Source organism: Lachnellula hyalina (genome assembly GCF_007821495.1).
Source record: "Lachnellula hyalina strain CBS 185.66 chromosome Unknown contig00286, whole genome shotgun sequence".
Taxonomy (NCBI): domain Eukaryota; kingdom Fungi; phylum Ascomycota; class Leotiomycetes; order Helotiales; family Lachnaceae; genus Lachnellula; species Lachnellula hyalina.
The window spans coordinates 907-20689 of record NW_022157400.1 but is presented as its reverse complement, the minus strand read 5'-3'; the positions used below and the strand labels follow the sequence as shown (position 1 = coordinate 20689).

The following is a 19783-nucleotide window of genomic DNA, read 5'->3' as shown; positions in this document are numbered from 1 at the left end:
TCGCTTAAGTTTTATGTTAAAAGTGCCTAGATCCACTCATTTCCAACACCCAATAATGTTGCACTTACTCTACCCCGTCGTCGGCACCATCCAAGTGCACCGTCCAAGTGCACACCCAAAGTGCACCAAACTTCCGCCAACATCTGCTTTTTTTCAGCTCTCCCCCTATCCGGATTTGCTTCCCGGATGTGTGACTTTAAAGCTATTCAGTCTATGTAATTTCCTGCCTTTCTGTCACCTACTTATATCACTGTCACCCTACCACGCAGAACGAAATTTCTTCCCAAAATCGCCAAAGCAAATCTTGAAAACATGGGTAAAGTTTACTTCCTGTTTCTTATGTGGTGCAATAAACTACAGAACGCTCTGGACACTCACTACCTAGGTGTAGTTCAAGTGATTGACAACTCATTTCAAATCGAAAGCATCTTAATTGTATAGATCAACGTACTAACTATCCCAGTATCTCAGATAGCCTCAACTGCAATTGCAATAACCATCATCATAAGCGGCACTGCCGGATTGCTCAATCTGCTAATCAGATATCTCGAATACCGCTCCCGCAACCGTATGTACTACACCTTCTACATGTACTCACACCCCACTCCCAAAAAAAGTTCTAGCTAACACTTGCTTGTGTGACAACAGGCTCTTCAAACCAGAGCACTCGAGAGAGCGAACAACGACACTACCATCAACATGTCCACCTCATCGGCACAAGTCCTCAGCGGACTCGGTTCCAAAGTCCACCACAACAAGAGGCACTAGATGTGGAGCCTGAAATCGGCACTGTGCTAGATGAGATGGATGTTTTGGATGGAGCATAAATGCTAGAGCCTGGGATTTGGGATTGGAACTGGAACCGCTGGGTCTTGGGTTTGTAGCTGGAGTTTGGATGGAGCTTGACTGATGGAGTACGTGAGGGATATACATGTACATGGCACTTGGCATTGCGCTCTCGTTCTTGGTTCTGCGGTTCTGTGGGTAGGTTTATGTTATGTATCGATCGAAACAACAATTGTCGTTTCTGGGCTTGCATAGACCCGGGAACAATACTGATGGTGATCGGAGTCACGTGAAATACACGTTATATTTGAAGAACTGAAAAACTTTGATAGGAATGATGACTCTCAATGCTAGTAATAATCATTGTGTTGGATGGATGATCTAACGAGGTTCAGTTGCCGTTGATGGTCTTAGAAAGAACTATATAGTGTAAATGCGCACTTGCATCTGGAGTGCATGTAGAGAAACTGAGCTGGAAGACGACGGTGCAGATAACGTGAAGAAAAAAGCAGAAAATATGTACGAGGCATTACAACAATGACATCTTGTCATCACTGCATGGACACTGGAAAATAGCTTGGTATATCTACATAACCCTATGCAAAGAACCGACCGAAACGCCATATCCCATTTTATATTCCGTCCGACAGAACTCATTTCTTTGACGCTCTCCTGGCCTTCCCGGGCCTAGGCTTTGCACCACCTTTCATCTTTTTACTCGAAAAACCCGTCAAGTCACCACTGGACATCGCATCACCGCTCTTCTTGAACCGTTTCTTGCCTCCAAACCCGAATTTCTCGTCCTTCTTTTGGCGTTTGTTGGGTCCTATCCTGTCTTTTCGAGAAGGCTTGGCGGTCTCATCCTCAAGTGCTACATCGAAGATATCTGCTTCATTGGTCGTCTCGGTATCTGCGCCTTGGCGTTCTATTAAACATGATTAGCATAAGGTTGAATTGATTCTTTGGGGGCACATACTTCTCTTCAGAGCCTTGATCTTCTCCATTGTCGTCTTGCGTTCCTTATCTCTCTCCTGTAGCTTCGCTACCTGCACCTGCTTGCCAAACTTCTTCAAGTCTCGCTGTTTCCTCGCATCAGAAGAAGCTTTCTTGCTCGCTGCCTCGTCAATCAACTTCGCCTTGATCTTCGCCATATGCTCATCCGCCTTTACCATCTCGGCGAAGTAGTCTGTTGGTCGCGTGAATTTAACACCTTCTGCTTTCAAGAGCTTGCGTCCTTCTTGTGCCGCAGATAGCGACTGTGCGTAAAAGGCCAACTCGCGATTCAAATCGTCCGAAACATCTTCAATCACTACTGGCGCAGAAGTGGTAATCGATTGATGCTCTGAGAAGGGTATTTTAGATGTGGGAAGTGCGATTCGTTTGAGGGCTGCGGTGAGGGCGACTGTATTGTTTATGGTGAGACGTTGGTGGGGAATCATATCTTCCTTCTCTTCATCATCCAGATCTTCCAAGTCGGACACAGGTATGTCTTCGTCGTCCTCATCATCCTCCAAATCATTCTCTTGGTCGTTCTCGCCTGCAGAGGAATCGCTGTCGCTCTCGTCGATACCTTCGAAATCAATCTACCATATTGTCAGAGTCGTTCATAGAGGACGAATAGAATAACCTACCTGCATAGGTGCAGTTTCTAATTCTTCCTCATCCTCATCACTCCCGCTGTCTTCAGCTGCTTCTTCAACATCTTCCCAAACCTCCTCCACCTTCCCATTGGATTCTGGCTTATCCCCGCCTTTTTGCGCTTTCTTCTTCCTAGCAGCTTTTTCCTTCTTCTTTAAATTCAATTTTTTGAAATCGATATCCTTCTCTGCCACAAGGGCCATCTTTAGCTTGCCTTTCACAACCATGATGTCGGTATTGCTGGATTTTACGAAAGAGACGTAGCTGTGAGGTAGAACAGAGCTTCTGCTAAGAATTATTTTTTTGCGAGGCGGGAACTTTTTGCAGCGTAGCACTAACTAAATGTAGTTAGCCGCTTCTTCCAAACGCATACCCCATAGAATAATTCGTCCCGCACACGTCCATGTACTCAACATCAATCGCATCTCAATGCGCAAGTCTTGCTAAATGTTCATTGATCGCAAACAAAGCTGGGTATCTTTTTTAACTCAAAAGTTGAATATGTAAAGTAGTTCAAGACACCCCAAAAAGTCCTTTTCAAAACCAACTTTCATCAAAACTACACCAAAGCTCTTCCGAAACCTTGGAAATGACCTTGGACATATTGTAATCTGGAACAATGGACATACACATCTAGATCACCAATTCCTCTTGAGGAACCTTCAGAGGCATGTACGTGTCTCTGGTCATCAGGGCGTGAATATTGCCAGCCGGTCAAGAAGTGATGGCTGAGATCACCCCCCCCCCCCTTGCGATGCTTGAAGAAAATGATGCTGTAGCTGGAGATCTTTCTGTGGACCCAGCCAGCGCATTGATCTGATATAGCGCGATAGCCAGGCTACGAGCGAGCTTCAACTTCCAGCGATGGGGCATTTGCCTCCCCGCGGATATCTCGAAGACTGACAGGTGGGCTTTTCAGTGTTGCAACATTGGCGTAACCAACAAGTGTATGAGTTGTGCCCTCATGGGTATAAGCAGAAGCACTAGTATATACAGTCAAGGACACTTAAGTCACCGTCCGTGACGGAGGGTCCATGAAGTAGACGTGCAAAATGATCTCGACGTTCAAAATCCTGCCTGCGCAAGCGGCTATGTCTATTCAAGTGATGGTATCTGTCTCCATTTTGGGCAAAATGATCCGCCTAGAATCAGATTTGTATTCTTCAAAGTCTCCATTTCATTTTTACATTGTTTCATGGCTAGTTGTCACTCCAGCACATCTTCCAACTATTTTCAATCTAAGTCTTGCGATGGCTCCTTGGATGGAGAGGTTCTCCTGCCAAGAGTATACTGTTCACTTCAAATTTGTCGAGGATATTGCTGGTGACCCTTGATGTTCATTTACATTCAGCCAATTCTCGAGCGAGCACGTCAGAAAGCTTCAAATACGAAGCAGTTCAAGCACATTCCTTGTAATTAATTTATTTTGCAATCTACCGGCAAAATATCATAGCTGAAAAAGGAAACGCAAGACAAACCGGTACTGTGAATCTTTCACACCGAAATTATTCAACTCTCTCTAGATGGAGCTTTCGGCACAATGGAATGGAACTAAAGAAATAGAAAGGGATAGCTGAACTGTTGGTATCTTCAAGGCATGACGAAAATGAATGATGAAAAACTCTTTAGAACGCACTTGAACTTGACAATTATATTGAGTCACAAGTCAACCGTAGATCACCAGCTTCCCGGCTTTGCTACTTACAACGTGGAAGTGGAACAAGACATTCGGGAGACTCGAGCCGTGTTGTCAAGGACAAGCTTCAGACTCTTTCCTCTAGGCAAATTGGTAATTTCAAAAAAGTCACTAGCAGATTGATGATATTCCCCCAAATCTCACTGCTTTTGAAGAAGTCATGGCTCAATATTTGCAAGATGATTGATACGGCGCTGACTACGTGGTCGCCCTCCTGGTTCTACTGCTAGATACCAAAACACATATACTCGGCAGAGGATCTCACTATGGACATTGAAAACAGCATGACTTTGCTGCACTTGCTAACCATCGCCCAGGAACTAGATCTTGGAGAGAAAGCGATCCACAGAGACACGCTAAGTAGCCAAGAGGAGGTCAAACTATCACCCATATACACAACCATGATCACTCTCCCTCAACTGGTTTTTTACGAATCCTAAACACCATGGTCGATTTCAGGGACTCCCATGGAGACACACCTCTACACTATATTACGCATGCGCCGCTCACGAATTCCACATCATCCGAACTCTTTTTGCCTGGGGCGCAGACCCTCGTATCAAGAACAGTTTTGGCTTCAAACCCATGGGGCTCCTTGCATGGCCTTGTATCTACCTTGGATACAAGGCATGGAACTTCGAGTACGCATATGAAGCATGGGCTTTAGCATCCCTCATATCCCTACAGCATGCCTCCAGTGATGTATACCGAGCCTTTCCAGGTCTTTGAATAATTGGGCCACATAGTTGACTCAGCTTCCGTTGGCATGGGATAACTCGAAGACAGATGTGACGAATGGGCTTTTCTGCACTGATGGTTTGATGAGATTGAGAAGAGGAAGAGCGGGAGGCACTGTGAGGGCAAGTTGATTCACGAATAACTCTTCAAACAGGACAGTCCAACTTCAGACAGCAAGGTATTTATTCTTCATCTATCCCCCTACAAATTTCCCCTGAAAAGAAGCCGGACTCACGTAAACAGACACACCGAGGAAAGACGCTTACTTTCTCGATTGTTGAATTCAGATTCGTTTCCAAGACACAATCTCGACCCCTGAATTTCTTTTTCCACTCCAAGCTTTCGGTTGCGACGTCTCGACTTCTAGTCTCTGGCTGGTACTTGAGTTCAAGGGTAAACGAGGAAGGGAGATGTTATCAGGTAATCAGTATTCCACCCTATCTATACCCCCAGTATTTACTCACTCATCCTGCATCAACCCCACACTCAAGGAGTCAAACCCCTCCACGCCTAAATAACAACACCAATTCATCTTCAAGAAAATCTACCCATCTACCATTCATATCACTTTACTCCATACAATCTCACCCACCCACCCATCCATTCATCCACACATCTACCTACATATATCTCCAGACTACACATTTCCATACTATAAAACCAAAGCCTCTGTCTGCCCATCACTTCTCACTCCGCGCTTCACAAACACCGCTTAGCAAATAAACACATAGACGCATAAACGCAAGCCTACCACCTTCACCTTCATCTTCATCTTGATCCCAAAACCTACCTACTCTACTATACCTACCAGCATCAAATACATAACATATCACATATAACATTTCACATATCGCATATCATATCACACTATAGTGCACTATACACAACGCCCTTAACAAACCACCCTCTACCCTCTACCCTCTACCTACCTACACATCAAGTAAAAAGCCCCCTCTCCCCTTCCTCCTTTACCTTACTTCTACACGCCAGAAAGCAAGAAAGTAAGCAAGAGAGGGAGATAAAGATAGATGAATAGATAAATAAATAAACGGTAAATAATAGTCATCTATCTATCCGTCTGTCTTGTTTATCCGTGTTGAAAGATCTAGAAAAAGGCCGCGTCTATATCTAGATATATATGTACCCTTTCTACCTACCCTCTAACATCTTCTATACTAGCAGCGGCTCATCTCGTCTCGTCTTCGCAATACAATCAGACTCATACTCATACTCGTATTCATTCATACTCGATCAGCAAACTCCCCCAATTCAAGCTCGCCTCGCCTACGACTTCCCACCCAACACCCTCGGCAAGCCCTTCCACCCCTCCCCGCCCCCAGGCATAGCCCTCCTACCAAACTCGCCATCCAGATCCAGTATAATCTTCAACGCATTCCGACTCCTCAGATACCCCAACGGGCCCTCCTGGCCCTGCAAGCCCGCCTCCACAGCGCCGACGCCCTTATGAGGCATTGCATTCGCACCCTCCTCACCCCCTGGGAGCGGTAACAAGCCCTGTAGGACTTCGTACGCCGCGAGCGTGAAACCAAACTGTGGACTCGAGCGCAGGATACGCGCTGGTCCGCCTTTGAAGAAGGCTTTGAAGCCCTCTTCTTTCATGATGGTGCGCGCGCAGTGGCGGAGACTGGTGTACGAGGACTCGCCTTTACGGGCTTCGACTTGGAGACGGGTTTTGATGACATCACATGGTGTGGTTAGGTACGCAGCTGGCATTCCCGCAATAGCACCGGCGGTGAGTAGTTGTACGACACCGAGTTTCTTGGTTTGTGATTCCCCAAAGTAGTCGCGTTTTAGATGGTTGTAGGTTGGGAAGTAGATGGCTGAGAAGGGAACGTCGCGGAGGAGGCAGGCAGAGGCGCCTTTGTAGAGGCCTACTAGACCGAGGTTTTTTACTATCCACATGGCGGAGCGGCGGGGGACGTCGGTGACGGATTTGGCGACTTCACCTTGGACTTGCAGGCGGATTTTGACGATTTCGAGGGGGTTAGTAAAGACCTTTGAAAGTATTAGTATGAGAAGAGGGTATGGAAGCTATATGAAGTGGAAGGGGCAAACATACAACTTGACATGCACCAGCAGTACCACCTGCCAATATCTCATGCGGGATCCAGATCTTCCCATCCTTATTCGAGAAGTGCCCTCGTACCAGATCATTGACAGTCAACTTAATGGCTTTCTCTGGCGCTACACCAATGAGTTGAGGCAAGACGCCCGAGTACAGACCAGTGAAACCTTCATTGCGGATGACCTTCTTGGCGCAGTCGAGTGAGTTCTTGTACAGCATTGAGCCAGGGCGTGCAGAGCGCTGGTTCTGCAGTCTCGTTTTGACCAGATCAATAGGATACACCACGAAAGCACCAAACGCACCAGCCAAAGAACCCAGCGCGAAATGGTGTACTGATTCGAGGACTGAGCGCAGGGCTTTCTGGGTGCTTGTCTTTGCTTTCTTGGCTCCTGCAGAGGCAGCTCCGAAGGCATTGTATAGCGGGTTACGCCATGAGGCGTCGAGGACTTTGGAGAAATCGCCGAGGCCGAGGCGGCCTGAGGGTTCGTCAAGACCGGCGAAGTGGAAGAGGATGTCTGCTTCCATGGGCGTGAAGAGGGAGAAGCGGGTTATGCGCGCAGCTTCGTTGAGAAATTCTGTTCTGGTGATCTTGCCATCATCACTTTGCGCTGTAGCTTGTCTGATGATCAATTCTACGAGGTCCATTTCCCGGATCATGTTCTGAAACGCGCGAACATTGGCGTAGGAGATTTTGGTACCTGTCGATATGTTGCAGAGGGTATGTAGGTTCTCCAACAGATGGTCTGAAAGCTTGTGTTTGGCCGTCTCGAGTATAATACGTTGGAATTCCTCAGGCTCAATAAACCCATCGCCATCTTTGTCAAAATAATGGAAAGCCTGTCGTATCCTCTCTCCCTGCAACCCTCTCAGCATCTGCGAGAACTGCGGGTACGTAAGATCGTGCCTGCGCTTCTTTCCCCCACTATACAGCGTCGCCCACTCGCAGTTCCAGTCAAACGGTATACTATCCGGACTCTTATTCATCTCATAGAGCTTCTTCAAATCCTCGTACTTAACGAAACCAGTATTCTCCACATCGAAAAGCCGAAACGCGATCTCGTACTCTGCATCGGGTTTCGCAAGGAGGTTTTCAAAGGTACTCCAGTCCGGGAGACTGATCTTGCCCGTCTTCTTCCTGTCGGCAACTCTGAAGAGGATGCCGTATTGTTCGCGCTTGATTTTGTGCTGTTGATTCATGAGTCAATTGTTGTCAAAAAATTTGTACAGTAGAAAACAAGACGAGAAAGTATAGAGCAAGAGTAAGAAGTAGATACAAAAGCAAAGGCATACTCACATAATCTTCCTCCACCGGCGCAACAGCATTGACAAACTCCTCCTCGCCCATAAACAGCTCCCCACTCTCCTCATCCCTCCTCGCGTTCTTCTCAAACGTCGCCTTGCTCTGCGCCGACATCTGCACCTCCTCCACGATCTCCATCCCCAACAACGACTCCTTCACCACCTCCTTCGCCTTGATAAGATCCGGCATCGTGTCTTCTCTTATCCTATCCTATTCCTAGGGCCCAATTGCACTTCGCGTCTGCGTATGACTGACTCTGTTCCGTTCCTCCGGTTCTTTGTCGTGCAATGCTGAATGAAAGCTGACTGGCAATCCCTCTTTCCTGGAAAATGGGGGTTTCGATTCCGTCTAATCTTCCCAGCGCAAAGATAGAAAAGAACAGCAAAGAAATGCCCAAGAATAAACAATGCAATGAGTACACACACGTTCCAAAAGAATGGCAGACGGGGATTGACGGCCCCAAGAGGATAGTGAACTCTGCAGGGAAGCTTAGTCCTTGTTGTTTTCTAGCTTCGGGGCGAGGGGACGAAAGCTGCGGAGTACAGTTTTCGCTGCAACGGAGACTTGCGCCCGTCCGGATTTAAGTTTGCGCGCGTGAGGAAGGAGGAGTGGGGTGGAAACCTTTCCGCGTGCCGTGCTTGGCGGGCTCTGATTGGCGAGGATGTAGGATGCAGCGGGAGAAAGATTATCCATGTCCGAGCTAGACGCACGTGCACGGTACCCTTACTACCTTACCTACTGTGCAGGACCAGGTCGAGGAGTATATCTGAAGACGGAAGTTACGGAGTTTGGATGAGATTCATCTTCGTTGATCATTTATAGACCTGGGTGAGATTAAGTGAAAAAGCAAACATGCGGGATTCCACGGAACTTGTTGGTGGATTGTATCCACATCTTGTGCTAGTGGGGCTGGGAAGTCGATCAGTTGAGCCACCCTGCACCTCACTTCACCTCAGCATCTTGCACCAACAGCATTAAGTGATAGAAGTATCATTCCCTACGTCTACTTCTAATTTTACTTCTGTTGATTACCCTTCCGTACACCCTGACGCCATATCATCAAGGAAAATAACAGCTATTAAGCATCTGTCAATACACGCAAAAACAATGCATTACAAAGCCCCCATTTTCTATTATGCACCTCAAGCCAAGCTGGCCTCAATTATAGACGGCTGAGGTACGAGTATGTTCGTGGTCTCGTGGTATCGTAAGGAATCGTTACGCTGTAAAGCAGAAGTCGGTGTGTCGGTGGTCGGGCCGAGACTGAGAGGCCGTTTGAAAGAAGAAAGGATGCGGCGAAGAACAAAACCTGCCCGTATGCAACGCCGCCAATAATGCGAATCTAGTGATTTTTGTTGTAGTATGCTGAGGATCCAAGCGTCGACAGGAAGCACCATATCGAGCGTCAATGAGACCATTATCGACATATCTGGTCCAATAATATACAGAGAATTGAAGTATCCGATGTAGTTGTGTATGAAGTATTGGAACCAGCCTAGCCCTTGACTTGGACCATGCGCTTGAAGGAATCTCGCGTTTCAAAAGGCATCTGAGCGGCAACATCCTCAAGGGATGGGAGGGATGGTCTAAAGTTGGAGATCTGGATTGATGGAAGAACGAAACCCTTGTCCATCTCATTTTTGACGAATGTTGACGCTTTTTTGTACCGACGATCCGAGTATTTTTCAAAGACCGCAGCATGGTGCTTCAGAGGATGCTCACAACATTCCATCATCATTGATACCAAGGGTCTCAACTGGTCCCAAGTGTACCCTGAGTAGTAGATGTGGGCAGGAGTCTACGTTACCAATTAGCCGTTGGTCACCAGTTTGAAAGCAGAATAACTTACCCAGTCACCCTTCTTCAACATCCAACGAGAAAGGCAGTGGGCACCTGCAGCAATATAGCTGGGAGGGCTTCCTACGAATCGCTCATCCATGACAGTCACTTCAAGGAAGTACTTCGCCAGAGTTCTAGTCTCCAAGTCATACTCATCCGCCTTGCTTATGCGTCTCAGGAAGCTCATGGGTCCAGGCCATCCAAGTTCGAACGAAAGCATGCTAAGCATAAAACGTTCTGCCTTGAGGATCTCATCTACCGTGTAACCGCCGTCAACCATGTACACAATCTCGCTGACAGATGGGCAGTTGATCTCCTCATACTTAGCGGCAACGAAGATAGCTGTAGCACCGACCAATTGAAGTTTGCCGAGAGAGACGATCTTGCAAGAGAGAAAGCGATCGATATAGTTGACGCAAAGGAAGAGGGTCTCTGGGAGAAGGGAGAAGCGATGGTGAACTTGAATCAGCCAATCCATAAGGACAGATCGCATTGACCACTGAATCTCGGCCTGGTTGTCCATGTAGTGTGCATTAGGGAGCATCTTGATCTATGAGTCAAGATTGGTTAGCAACAGGGTGGAGAAGGGTAAACATGGCAGGGGTAAGGTAAACAATGACCATACAAGCGGCCATATGGACATAGCCACCTACTAGGCCGCAGGACGCGTTGTGGTCCCCGAAAGCATGTACAGTGAAAAAATGGAGACCTACCTCAAGCTCTCGCATGTAAGCAAAGATCTCATCCCCGTACTCGGTCACCATGCTAGTATCCCATTCGTCTTCTTCAATGTCCTCTTGTGTGCGAGTGCTCAAGAAGACTTCCGTAGCAGCAGCAATCTCCTTCTTTGCCTTGTTGGTGACTTTGGGAAAGAGAACCGTAGTTGCGCCTCCAGTGGTGTTGTCGCCTTTTGATCGGTAGGAGTGTGCTGTGGTATACCCCTGCTCGTCGTAGATCTCCTCCTCTTCGTCCTCCCAATATTCTTCTGTCTCGGAAACAGATGGCGCTGGTACCTGTCTATGCTGCTTATCCGGTATCTCTTGTGCAGTGTCAACAGATTCTTCCTCTTGTCCCTGATTTACTATTCTATCATACGACTCGTATGCATCGTCCGATGTGGTAGATTGATCCTGTCTTGCATTCTCGTAGACCGCCTCACTTGGACTGAATTTCTCGGGCTCTTGAGGTAGTGGCTGAGCATCGAAGTACTTGCTCTGAGTCTTGCGAAGGACCGGTTGCGGGTCTGGTTTAAGCTGTGGTTGACTTTTGTGCTGGCGAGGTTCAAGGGCTTGGTGGACAGGAGGAATAGGGGCTACCTCTGGCCTGGTGTTTAGGTTGACGGAGGGTTTTGATGGTTGTTCATTCTCTGCACTAGAATCCTTATAGATCGTTGTGAGCTTCTTGGACTGTGTGCGCTTGAGGGGAGGTAATTGTGTATTTTGTTGGCGTGGCTCTGCGACTGATGCTTTGGATGCGGCAGGTACTGAGACTGGTTCGGACGTAGTCGACGAGATGATGTTTAAAGGGCCTTTGATTGGCGCGACATTAAGAGGCCTTTGGGCAGGGCGAAGAAATGCTGCGGGCTTGTCTTGTTGCACAAGCGGCTTGACGAAGTCCGAATGAACTGATTTCCCAGACAGGACAGAATCATCATGAATCGTAGCCAGGCTCTTCGCTGTATTGCTCACATCTCCAAAGGCGGTTCTCTTGGCCGCAGCCTTGAGTCCTCCTATAGCCAGCATGTTGGAGAGTGTACCGGTCGACTTGTGGCGCTGGTGAAGTGTCGGTTTGGAGGAAGGAGCAATATTCTCGTCGCCTTGAACACGAAGAGCTCGCAAGGGACGTTGTGGCTATTGAATCAATTAAATGTCAGCTGGTTGTGTAATGCAAATCAATTTGCGAAGGAAATGAAGTTGTCGAGGCAATCTCGAGGAATGGGGGAGATGTAAGCAGCCCTAATAGACAGCGAGGGAAGGCGTGAATAACAAAACATACTCGTGCGTCCATGGTTTGGTAGTAGCTATGCAAAGAATTTACGGTTGTGAATTGCCAAAAGCAACTGCAACTATGCTATGCAATTATTTCCTGACTGTTTGATGAGTGCAATGCAAAGCTCGAGGTTTGGTGTGCAAGATTATCGCGTCCTAAAATTCATAAAAGGAGGTCGACTGGATAGATGTACGAGGGCGTGTTGCGATAATAGGATAGGCGGTTGCTTCTGGCAATGCAATGGTACTCGAGTAGAGTTGCAATTGGAAGTCAATGCGAATCCATGAGGAGATGCGATGAGGAGGAAGGAGGAAGGAGGAGGATGGCAAGTTGAAATGTGAAAAGGATATCGCGATATGTTTGGGTCAGCTCGGACTTGATACCATGAAATGTAAACAGACTAGACCCCTGCCGCCGCTAAACTCGAATGGGGAGATCTGTCACAGCAACGACAACCACAACGACCAGTCGCTTAATTCGCGTCTTGGTGAACTTTGAACTTCACTGCACAACAAACAAAGTCTCTTGTTGGTCGCCCAATTGTTTCACCGGAAAGGGAAAGATGTCAAGGCGTATATGATGACTTTAAGTAACAGACAAACCATCTACAGTAGGGAGTTGATACCATAAGTACAACTCTATGAAACTTCGGGTCTAATAACAAAAACCTTAATTGAATCATTTCCCATCCCATCCTACCATTCATTTGCCCTTTGGAATGTAGAGCAAACCTTTTTATGGGCTAGAATCTCCTTCAGGTCACGGATTCAAGTGACACAATGCAGAGTAGAGAGGTAGATAAGAGACTAGAAATGCAGTCGCAACATCTATTTGCTTGGAAGCTAGCTCAGCAGCTGTAATCTCTATAAAAGTCACCGAATCACCTATTTCCCTAAGCTCTGGTTAACATAAATGCCTAACATTTAAATCATCCTTTAGCAATTCAAGTAGAAAGAATAAAAAATCAAATCCAAGGAACAAATGAATAGGATATGTCATTCAAGGTGAAGTTGATAGCGTATGAGAGTGTCTATGTATTAAATGTACAGAGCTAGGTGGCATGCATCGACGGAATCATAATAATAAATTAAATAAGCCTTCCCAACTCCAGTCTCCCACATCAAGTAAAATAATATATCCTCGGCTACTTGATTTATCTTAGCAATTGAAAACGGCCTTTAATAATAGTGGATAAGGTTCACAAGCTGAAGTGTTGCCTCGAGACTGCATTGCATCTTAAAATCAATATTGCCATTCTTCATAGGTAAACTTGAAGATATATTGTCCTGAATGAAAGAAATTTTATTCCTGCAGGTATATCTATCCCTTGGCGCAAACAACTCTCCCCATTTGGTGTGTTGGCAAAAAGTGGTTTCGCTGAACAACGCCCCTAAAAAGCGGCACTGATTGAAAATGCGCCAGGCGTAAAAGCTGATGAGAAATCGTGCCGCTTTTTGCATGCAGCAGCCGAGGCCCATATTCGTCGACCCCTGCCGGGCTTGACTCATTCGCTTTAAAATTAATCGCAATGCAGTTTTCGAAAATTGGGGAATGGATTGCTTTATTATAGGTAGGAAGATATCAATTAATTGCATTTAATAGGAATATAAGGTAATGCATATGGGAAATGAAATGCTCCTCAATCTATACTGCTGTGTTAGTGTCACCTATCCTATGAAACGTGTGCGCTTGCTACGTCATGCTTACTAATAGACGACGCGTTGCACTCAACGCGTAGAAAAAAACTCACGATAACATCTGAAACTTATAACTCATGTTTCGTAAATTTCTACAACATTAAAAACTTTATTATGGTGATGTAAACTTATCTCTAATACTTGATGTGTTTTAAAATAAGATGCGACAACTTCTAGTGCAGCTGTGTAGGACAGTTCGAGAATCAGTCAAAACATGAGATTCGCCCCTCGGAATCGCGCTAGCAACACTAAGTCAGCTGATCCAACTTCAATTATCCATAACCTTTATTGCATCTTCATTTCAATAGCAATCATCATATATATCTTGCCTCTGATCTATCCGACAAAAGATTTAACTCATTTTCCCTTTTCCCTGCCCTTTCCCACCGATCAAGTGATTGGAAAGGTTAGCCGCTCGGAAGACGGCCTGCCTTGTCTAGAAGCTTCAGCGCACCCCCGAGCAAAGTGGCACGCATTAGAGGCTTGCAAGACTTGCTTAATCAATGGTTAATAATGGCTCCCCACCACCTCCCAACGTGTGTGTCTCCTGGGAGCAGCCTTTCTTTCCGTGATTGGCTGCTAATGTTAGGATTTTACCGTACCTTCGTTCCTGGAAGGTCTACGAATGTCCTTCTGATTTGCTAGGCTAGGCTTTTGGAGTAGGATCTCACAACCGACGTTTGCGAATTGCGCTTATGGCGCAGACACTGGCGCATTGTCTTGCCTTCCTATCAACCTGGCCCCGTGAAGGAACGGCGTGAGCGTGACCCGTGTCAGTAAACTTGTCGTGTTTTTGTTTACGGGGTCGCATGCCATCGGATGAAGTCTCGACGTACGGAGGAGAGGAACTCGAGGCCTGCGCTGCGGTCTGTCGGCCAAGTGCTGTTCGGAATTGACAAATCTTCGAAAGGCTATTGGATCGTCGTCATCAACACCAACCCTGCCCCGCCACTGGAGTTGGGACTATCCGGGCCAAAGTATATATCTTTCTGAAAATGTCCGATTCGATTCTATTTGGGATATCTAGAGAAATTGTAAAATAAAACACCCACCTTTGCGCTGCGATATCAATATCCGCTTTTTGCCCTCTCAATTGTGCGGGCGGCGGCGAATTAACAGCATTTCTGGCAGCTGCACGACAAACAACATTGCATACTAAAGCTGCACTGTGGAGATCTAACCAGTCATTCCTGTGCAGAAGCACCTGCATCCTGGCCTCGATTTGGCCATTCCCGGCGGTCAATCTATCGTCAGAAGGTTGGGTTTGCCGTCCTTAGACCCCTCCAACTCTAAGCATAAAAGGCACTTGAAACTGCCCGCCAGCGCATACAGTCCCAGCCAGCATCCTAGGGGCGCAATCAATAATGCAATTGCTACACCGACACCTTGCCCTGGCCCCAAGTCAAGATAGACCTGGCGGTTGTTTGAAGAAGCATCCATGGACCACAGGATATAATAACATAGAATACACGCGCTGCAGTCCAAAGCCACACCCAGGCAGTCAAGCGATTGATTGTTTTGGAGCTGTACATGTCCATGTTACACTTGTGATCGTCCAATCATCCCTGCCTCAGACAGACGGTGCATATTATCATTGGCTGGCTGCCTCTGACTTGGTCAAGCATTTGGCCACTGCGTCTAGCAGAATCGGAGACCAGTGACCAGTGACCAGTCGACGACTTCCAGTCGCATGCGCGCGGAGATCCTGACGACCTGCCTCCCATAAACATAGATGCAGCTATCGATAATTTGAAGCCTCCGTTTGTGTGTGTGGATGTTTCTAGACAAAGCTACATCATGTACGAGTTACGTGTGCTTGTCGATAGGAGCAGCAGGAGGAGCAGATACCCCCCCTCTCCGAGAACGGGCTGAGCGGGAAGGGAAGTATACTCGAGTGAGTGTGAGCATTTCCGCAAGAAATGTCTCAATTCTTGGGGGATGACTTGGGAATGCACAATTTGGATAAGGAGAAAGTAGCACCAAGTAGATAGTAGATATTTCTGGGCTTTGTATGCTCTTTGCTGCAACTGCGAAACTTCTTGATATCAAGAAAGAAGGATCGCAGCACTGCGCATCCATTAAAGCGGGCAATGACAGGCAAGCATGCGGAGGGCAATCCGAGGACTTTGAGGACAATAGAACGAGGAGTAACAACCAGCTTCTGATGCGGAATGTTATACTGGTAGTAGTCGGTTTTATGTATATCGACGATTGAAATAAGACTTGGCTAAATATGTAGTTGTTCAGTTATGTAGTTTTATGAAATGTGAGTACTTAGATAATTTAGTTCTAACCCACCTCAGAGACAGCTTGCCGACTCGTAACCTTGCTCCTCTCTTCCAAAGACCACACCCAAGGGCATCACAACGACCCAAAACAAGACTTAGTAAGTGTCCAATCCATCCATCGCCCTTTCGCACATCTATTCAAACCGTCGTCGACTTGAATCTCCCAAGAAATTCCCATCTTCTAACCTCTCTGCGTCGCAGCACTTCGGCACACCAATTCCAACGGACGACGACTCCAAATGCCTCGATAGGCCTCGCAACGGCATCTACTTTGATCACCAGTAAGTTCCCACCCTTATTTGATGTTATGCGATCAAGCAAAAACACCCGTCTTCCTCGTATATCTCTCCTGGCGGTGCCTTCTCTCCCCTTGTCCTCCGTCGGCCAAGAAGCGCCCACACACCGTTAAGCAGTTCGCAATTCCATCAATACTCCATCCCCTTTATCATTTCGCTCTCTAATATCATTATCGAACACACAAAGCTTGATACTAACCCTCTGAACCTTCCAGATCGCAAGACAGCAGCGCCTTCGGTGTCTTCCCCATCCATCCGCCATCTTGCGACAACGGTCTGATCGCCCAGCACGCAACCTCACTACTCAGCGACAACACACATCACTTAGGAATAAGTGCCATCAAATCAACCGAGAAGTACTGCTTCAGCAGTGGCATGGAATTGTCCAGTCTTCTTTCCGGCCCCGTATCGTCAAACGCACAAAATCAACTTCACGACCCTGCTGCTCCTCACTCGCATTCGTACCCAACCCGACACACAATGACCGGCATGGATGCGCGCACTGGAGCTCAGAGAATGGCTACACCACCAGCGACATATGCGAATGGTCAATCCAACTCTACAACTCCACACAATACGAATATGTCCCCATTCGGGAGTCCAACGCCTAAGAGTGTCGCATTCGAACTCCTCTTCCCCGAATCGCCTCAATATCGCGCGCGCCTTCCTATGCGGGTGCAGATATTTCCTCATGATACAACCGATTCGATTATAACTACAGTCAAGAACTTCTATGGTCTTTATGCTCCTCCTGGCGGTGCCAAAGGAGTCAGCTTCGAGGATGAGCAGGGCAACACCCTGATCGCTCGTTACGAGAACCTTAGAAACAACATGACTGTCTATGTTAGAGTCATTGATGAACCTTCACCACCTCCAGGTGCTTACGGTCCATCATCCTATCATTCGGGATCGCCTGTTATGCAACAGGCCTTCTATCCCGGCGATGGCCACCATATGCCACCTCCACCCGCCCAGGCGCTCAGCTACGGGCAACCTCTATCTAGACCTACGTCGAGGACTTCTCGCAAGCGTAGTACATCCCCGAACAATCGCGGTCGTCGGAGCGAGTCTGCGAGCACGAATCCACTTCCGATGAAGAAGAGTGTGTCGCGGTCGGGTTTCAAAAGCCGGGGGTCCAGCGCTCACGGTAGCTTCGCAGACAACCACAGCGATGGCGTGAATGGGTACAGCAGTGGTGATGGGGCTCCTGGTTCCGTTTCCAGCAGAACCAAGAGTGAGCACCTGGGCAATACCGAGATTAGTTTAGACAATATTGTGGAAGGTGGGCGTCGCAAGAGAGCCAAGTTTGAGAGTTCAGTAAGTTTTCCACACGATTCACTTCTTTCATTCATCCGAAGTGTCTCCTAACATATGATACTTTCAGGAACTGCCATTATTTGCGCCGCCTCAAATGCCTGCTGCAACCTCAAACTCCTCCGTTTCCCCAGCACGTCGAATGGAGCACCAGAGGGCTTCATTCCCTTTCACACATCCTTCACAGCATCCCTTCTCCAACCCACAATCAATGCATTCTCCTCAAAGCTATAGCAATGGATTCGGACAACCTGGCATATACTCTACGCCTGCTGCTCAAGGTCGTCGCACTCGCGGGGCCGGGGATTATCCAGGTCGACAATCTCTCGGAGCGACGCCAACTGGCAACAGCTCCGGGATACTTCCTACACCCGAGCCAACAGTAGGCAGCTGCATGTCAGAGGAGGATAAAGATGTTGCTCTGCAACTAATGAGATTGGGTGAAATGTCAAACATTTCTCACGGTCGCACATCTGCCTCTACTCTGGATGATACGTTCAGCGGACGAGCTGATGCTGCTTCTTCCACTGGTGCTACAAGTGACGAGGATAGTGAGAGTGAGGATGAACTTCCGCCTGCTCGCCGACAGAAGCGCGAGACAAGCCCAATTCTACCTCCAGGTCATATCAAGAAATCCCGTCTTCATCTCAATGACATCTTGCCAAGTCAAGATAGCACAGAGCCAAGCGGAGACGAGGCTGACTACGAATTCACCCCTGGGAATCAGGATGTGGTTATGGAAGATACCAAGATTCCAAAGCCCAAGAGCATGCCATCACTCATGGGGAAGCCTCGCGCCAGTGCATCTGGAGCCAAGGTCAACAAGTCCAGCAAGCCAAAGCCACAGCGACCTGGCCAGATTGTCAAATCCAAGAAGTCTGTCAGCGCTCCTGGCAGCGCCAAACCCATATCTCCTACTTCATTGCCCTCCCAGTCTCGAAAAACATCCAATGCTTCCAACTTGAACTTCCAGCATCAGCTTGGCGAGGATGAGGAAGACCTGTCTTCCAAACCCCGTTGTCAACGATGCCGAAAGAGCAAGAAAGGATGCGATCGTCAACGCCCATGCCAGCGCTGCAAAGATGCTGGCCTCAGCGCGGACCAGTGTGTCAGCGAGGATGAGGGAAATGGTCGCAAAGGACGCTATGGACGCCATATGGGCGTTCCCGTCAAGAAGGACGAAAATGGCGTTGACGTTGATATGGTCCCCAGCATCCTTGCAGGGGGCCAAGGCAGCCCGGATAAGAGCAAGAAGAGAAAGAGGTAGCGGACCGACATTGACATACGGCATTGGCAACGAATGAAACAATTCCTTCATGTATCAATGGATTCTCTCCTTGGTCCGGCCTATACATCTCCCTACCTCTCGGTAAAACTTACCAAAAGCGCTCTTCTCATATACATCTACATCTCAGTGTCAGTCTGCTTTGGTACAATTGTTCCCGGGAGTTTATGTTTCTGCTTTACATTGCGTTTTTCCTTGATGTAATTGGTTTGGGATGGTATGGAGCGGCTCGTATCGGCTTGGTTGGTGTTAAATCTTTGGCCTACCTTTTTCTGTCTATGTGCGGGCGGGAAAAGACACACTCCTTTTTACGATTGATGGGTTGATACGATTTTCCTTTTCCTGTGTCTGTTGTTTGCGCTTGCGCTTGCGATTTGGTTGAATATTGTTTTGCCGTTGCTGCTACTACTGGATCTGATCTCGGCTTATGCTACTTGTGGGGTTTAATCGTGGATGAAAGATGGGGATGTTGTATTCGATTGGGATGGCTGTGGTCTGTGGTACATGCATGCGCGCTCTGCTCTTGGGATTCTGGGGTCTGGGATTGGGTCTGGGGAGACTGGGGGAAGGGAGGGAAATGGAAGGGAAAGGAAGGAAGGGAAGGGAAGGGAAGGAAAGGAAGGGTAGGGAGAAAGAAGGGATGATGTCTGTCTAATCATGAACAAACACCCACAATACAATACACATACACTGCAGCGCAATGCATCGCAATTTCAACATATACGTGCGAAACCGTGCATTGCATAGGGAGATTTTGTTATACACTATCATTTTATATCATTCATATCATATCGTACCCCACAGTACAGTATACTCAGTCTATTCAAGCTC

The 19783-nt window shown here is 47.5% G+C and overlaps 4 protein-coding genes across 4 annotated transcripts; 1 reads left to right on the top strand and 3 right to left on the bottom strand.

The window, feature by feature from the left end:
• Positions 1-1439: 1439 nt before the first annotated feature.
• On the bottom strand, positions 1440-2651 carry EBP2 (rRNA-processing protein; the record flags this gene model as incomplete). Its single annotated transcript, XM_031153971.1, has 3 exons — positions 1440-1711; positions 1763-2369; positions 2418-2651. 3 exons carry the CDS (start codon positions 2649-2651, stop codon positions 1440-1442), a joined length of 1113 nt encoding a protein of 370 aa, XP_031001116.1.
• A 3491-nt stretch (positions 2652-6142) lies between these two features.
• mcfO (Calcium-binding mitochondrial carrier protein) lies at positions 6143-8433 on the bottom strand (the record flags this gene model as incomplete). The annotated part of the gene is made up of 3 exons (XM_031153970.1): positions 6143-6874; positions 6939-8129; positions 8239-8433. The coding sequence occupies 3 exons, from the start codon at positions 8431-8433 to the stop codon at positions 6143-6145; spliced, it is 2118 nt and encodes a 705-aa protein (XP_031001117.1).
• A 1306-nt stretch (positions 8434-9739) lies between these two features.
• On the bottom strand, positions 9740-12090 carry CLB4 (G2/mitotic-specific cyclin-4; the record flags this gene model as incomplete). Its single annotated transcript, XM_031153969.1, has 4 exons — positions 9740-10042; positions 10094-10633; positions 10797-11933; positions 12079-12090. 4 exons carry the CDS (start codon positions 12088-12090, stop codon positions 9740-9742), a joined length of 1992 nt encoding a protein of 663 aa, XP_031001118.1.
• Positions 12091-15688: 3598 nt separating this feature from the next.
• Positions 15689-18934, top strand: LHYA1_G009064 (putative transcriptional regulatory protein; the record flags this gene model as incomplete). The annotated part of the gene is given in 6 exon segments (XM_031153968.1): positions 15689-15752; positions 15764-15961; positions 16073-16155; positions 16259-16338; positions 16569-17670; positions 17738-18934. 6 exon segments carry the CDS (start codon positions 15689-15691, stop codon positions 18932-18934), a joined length of 2724 nt encoding a protein of 907 aa, XP_031001119.1.
• Between the last annotated feature and the right edge of the window lie 849 nt (positions 18935-19783).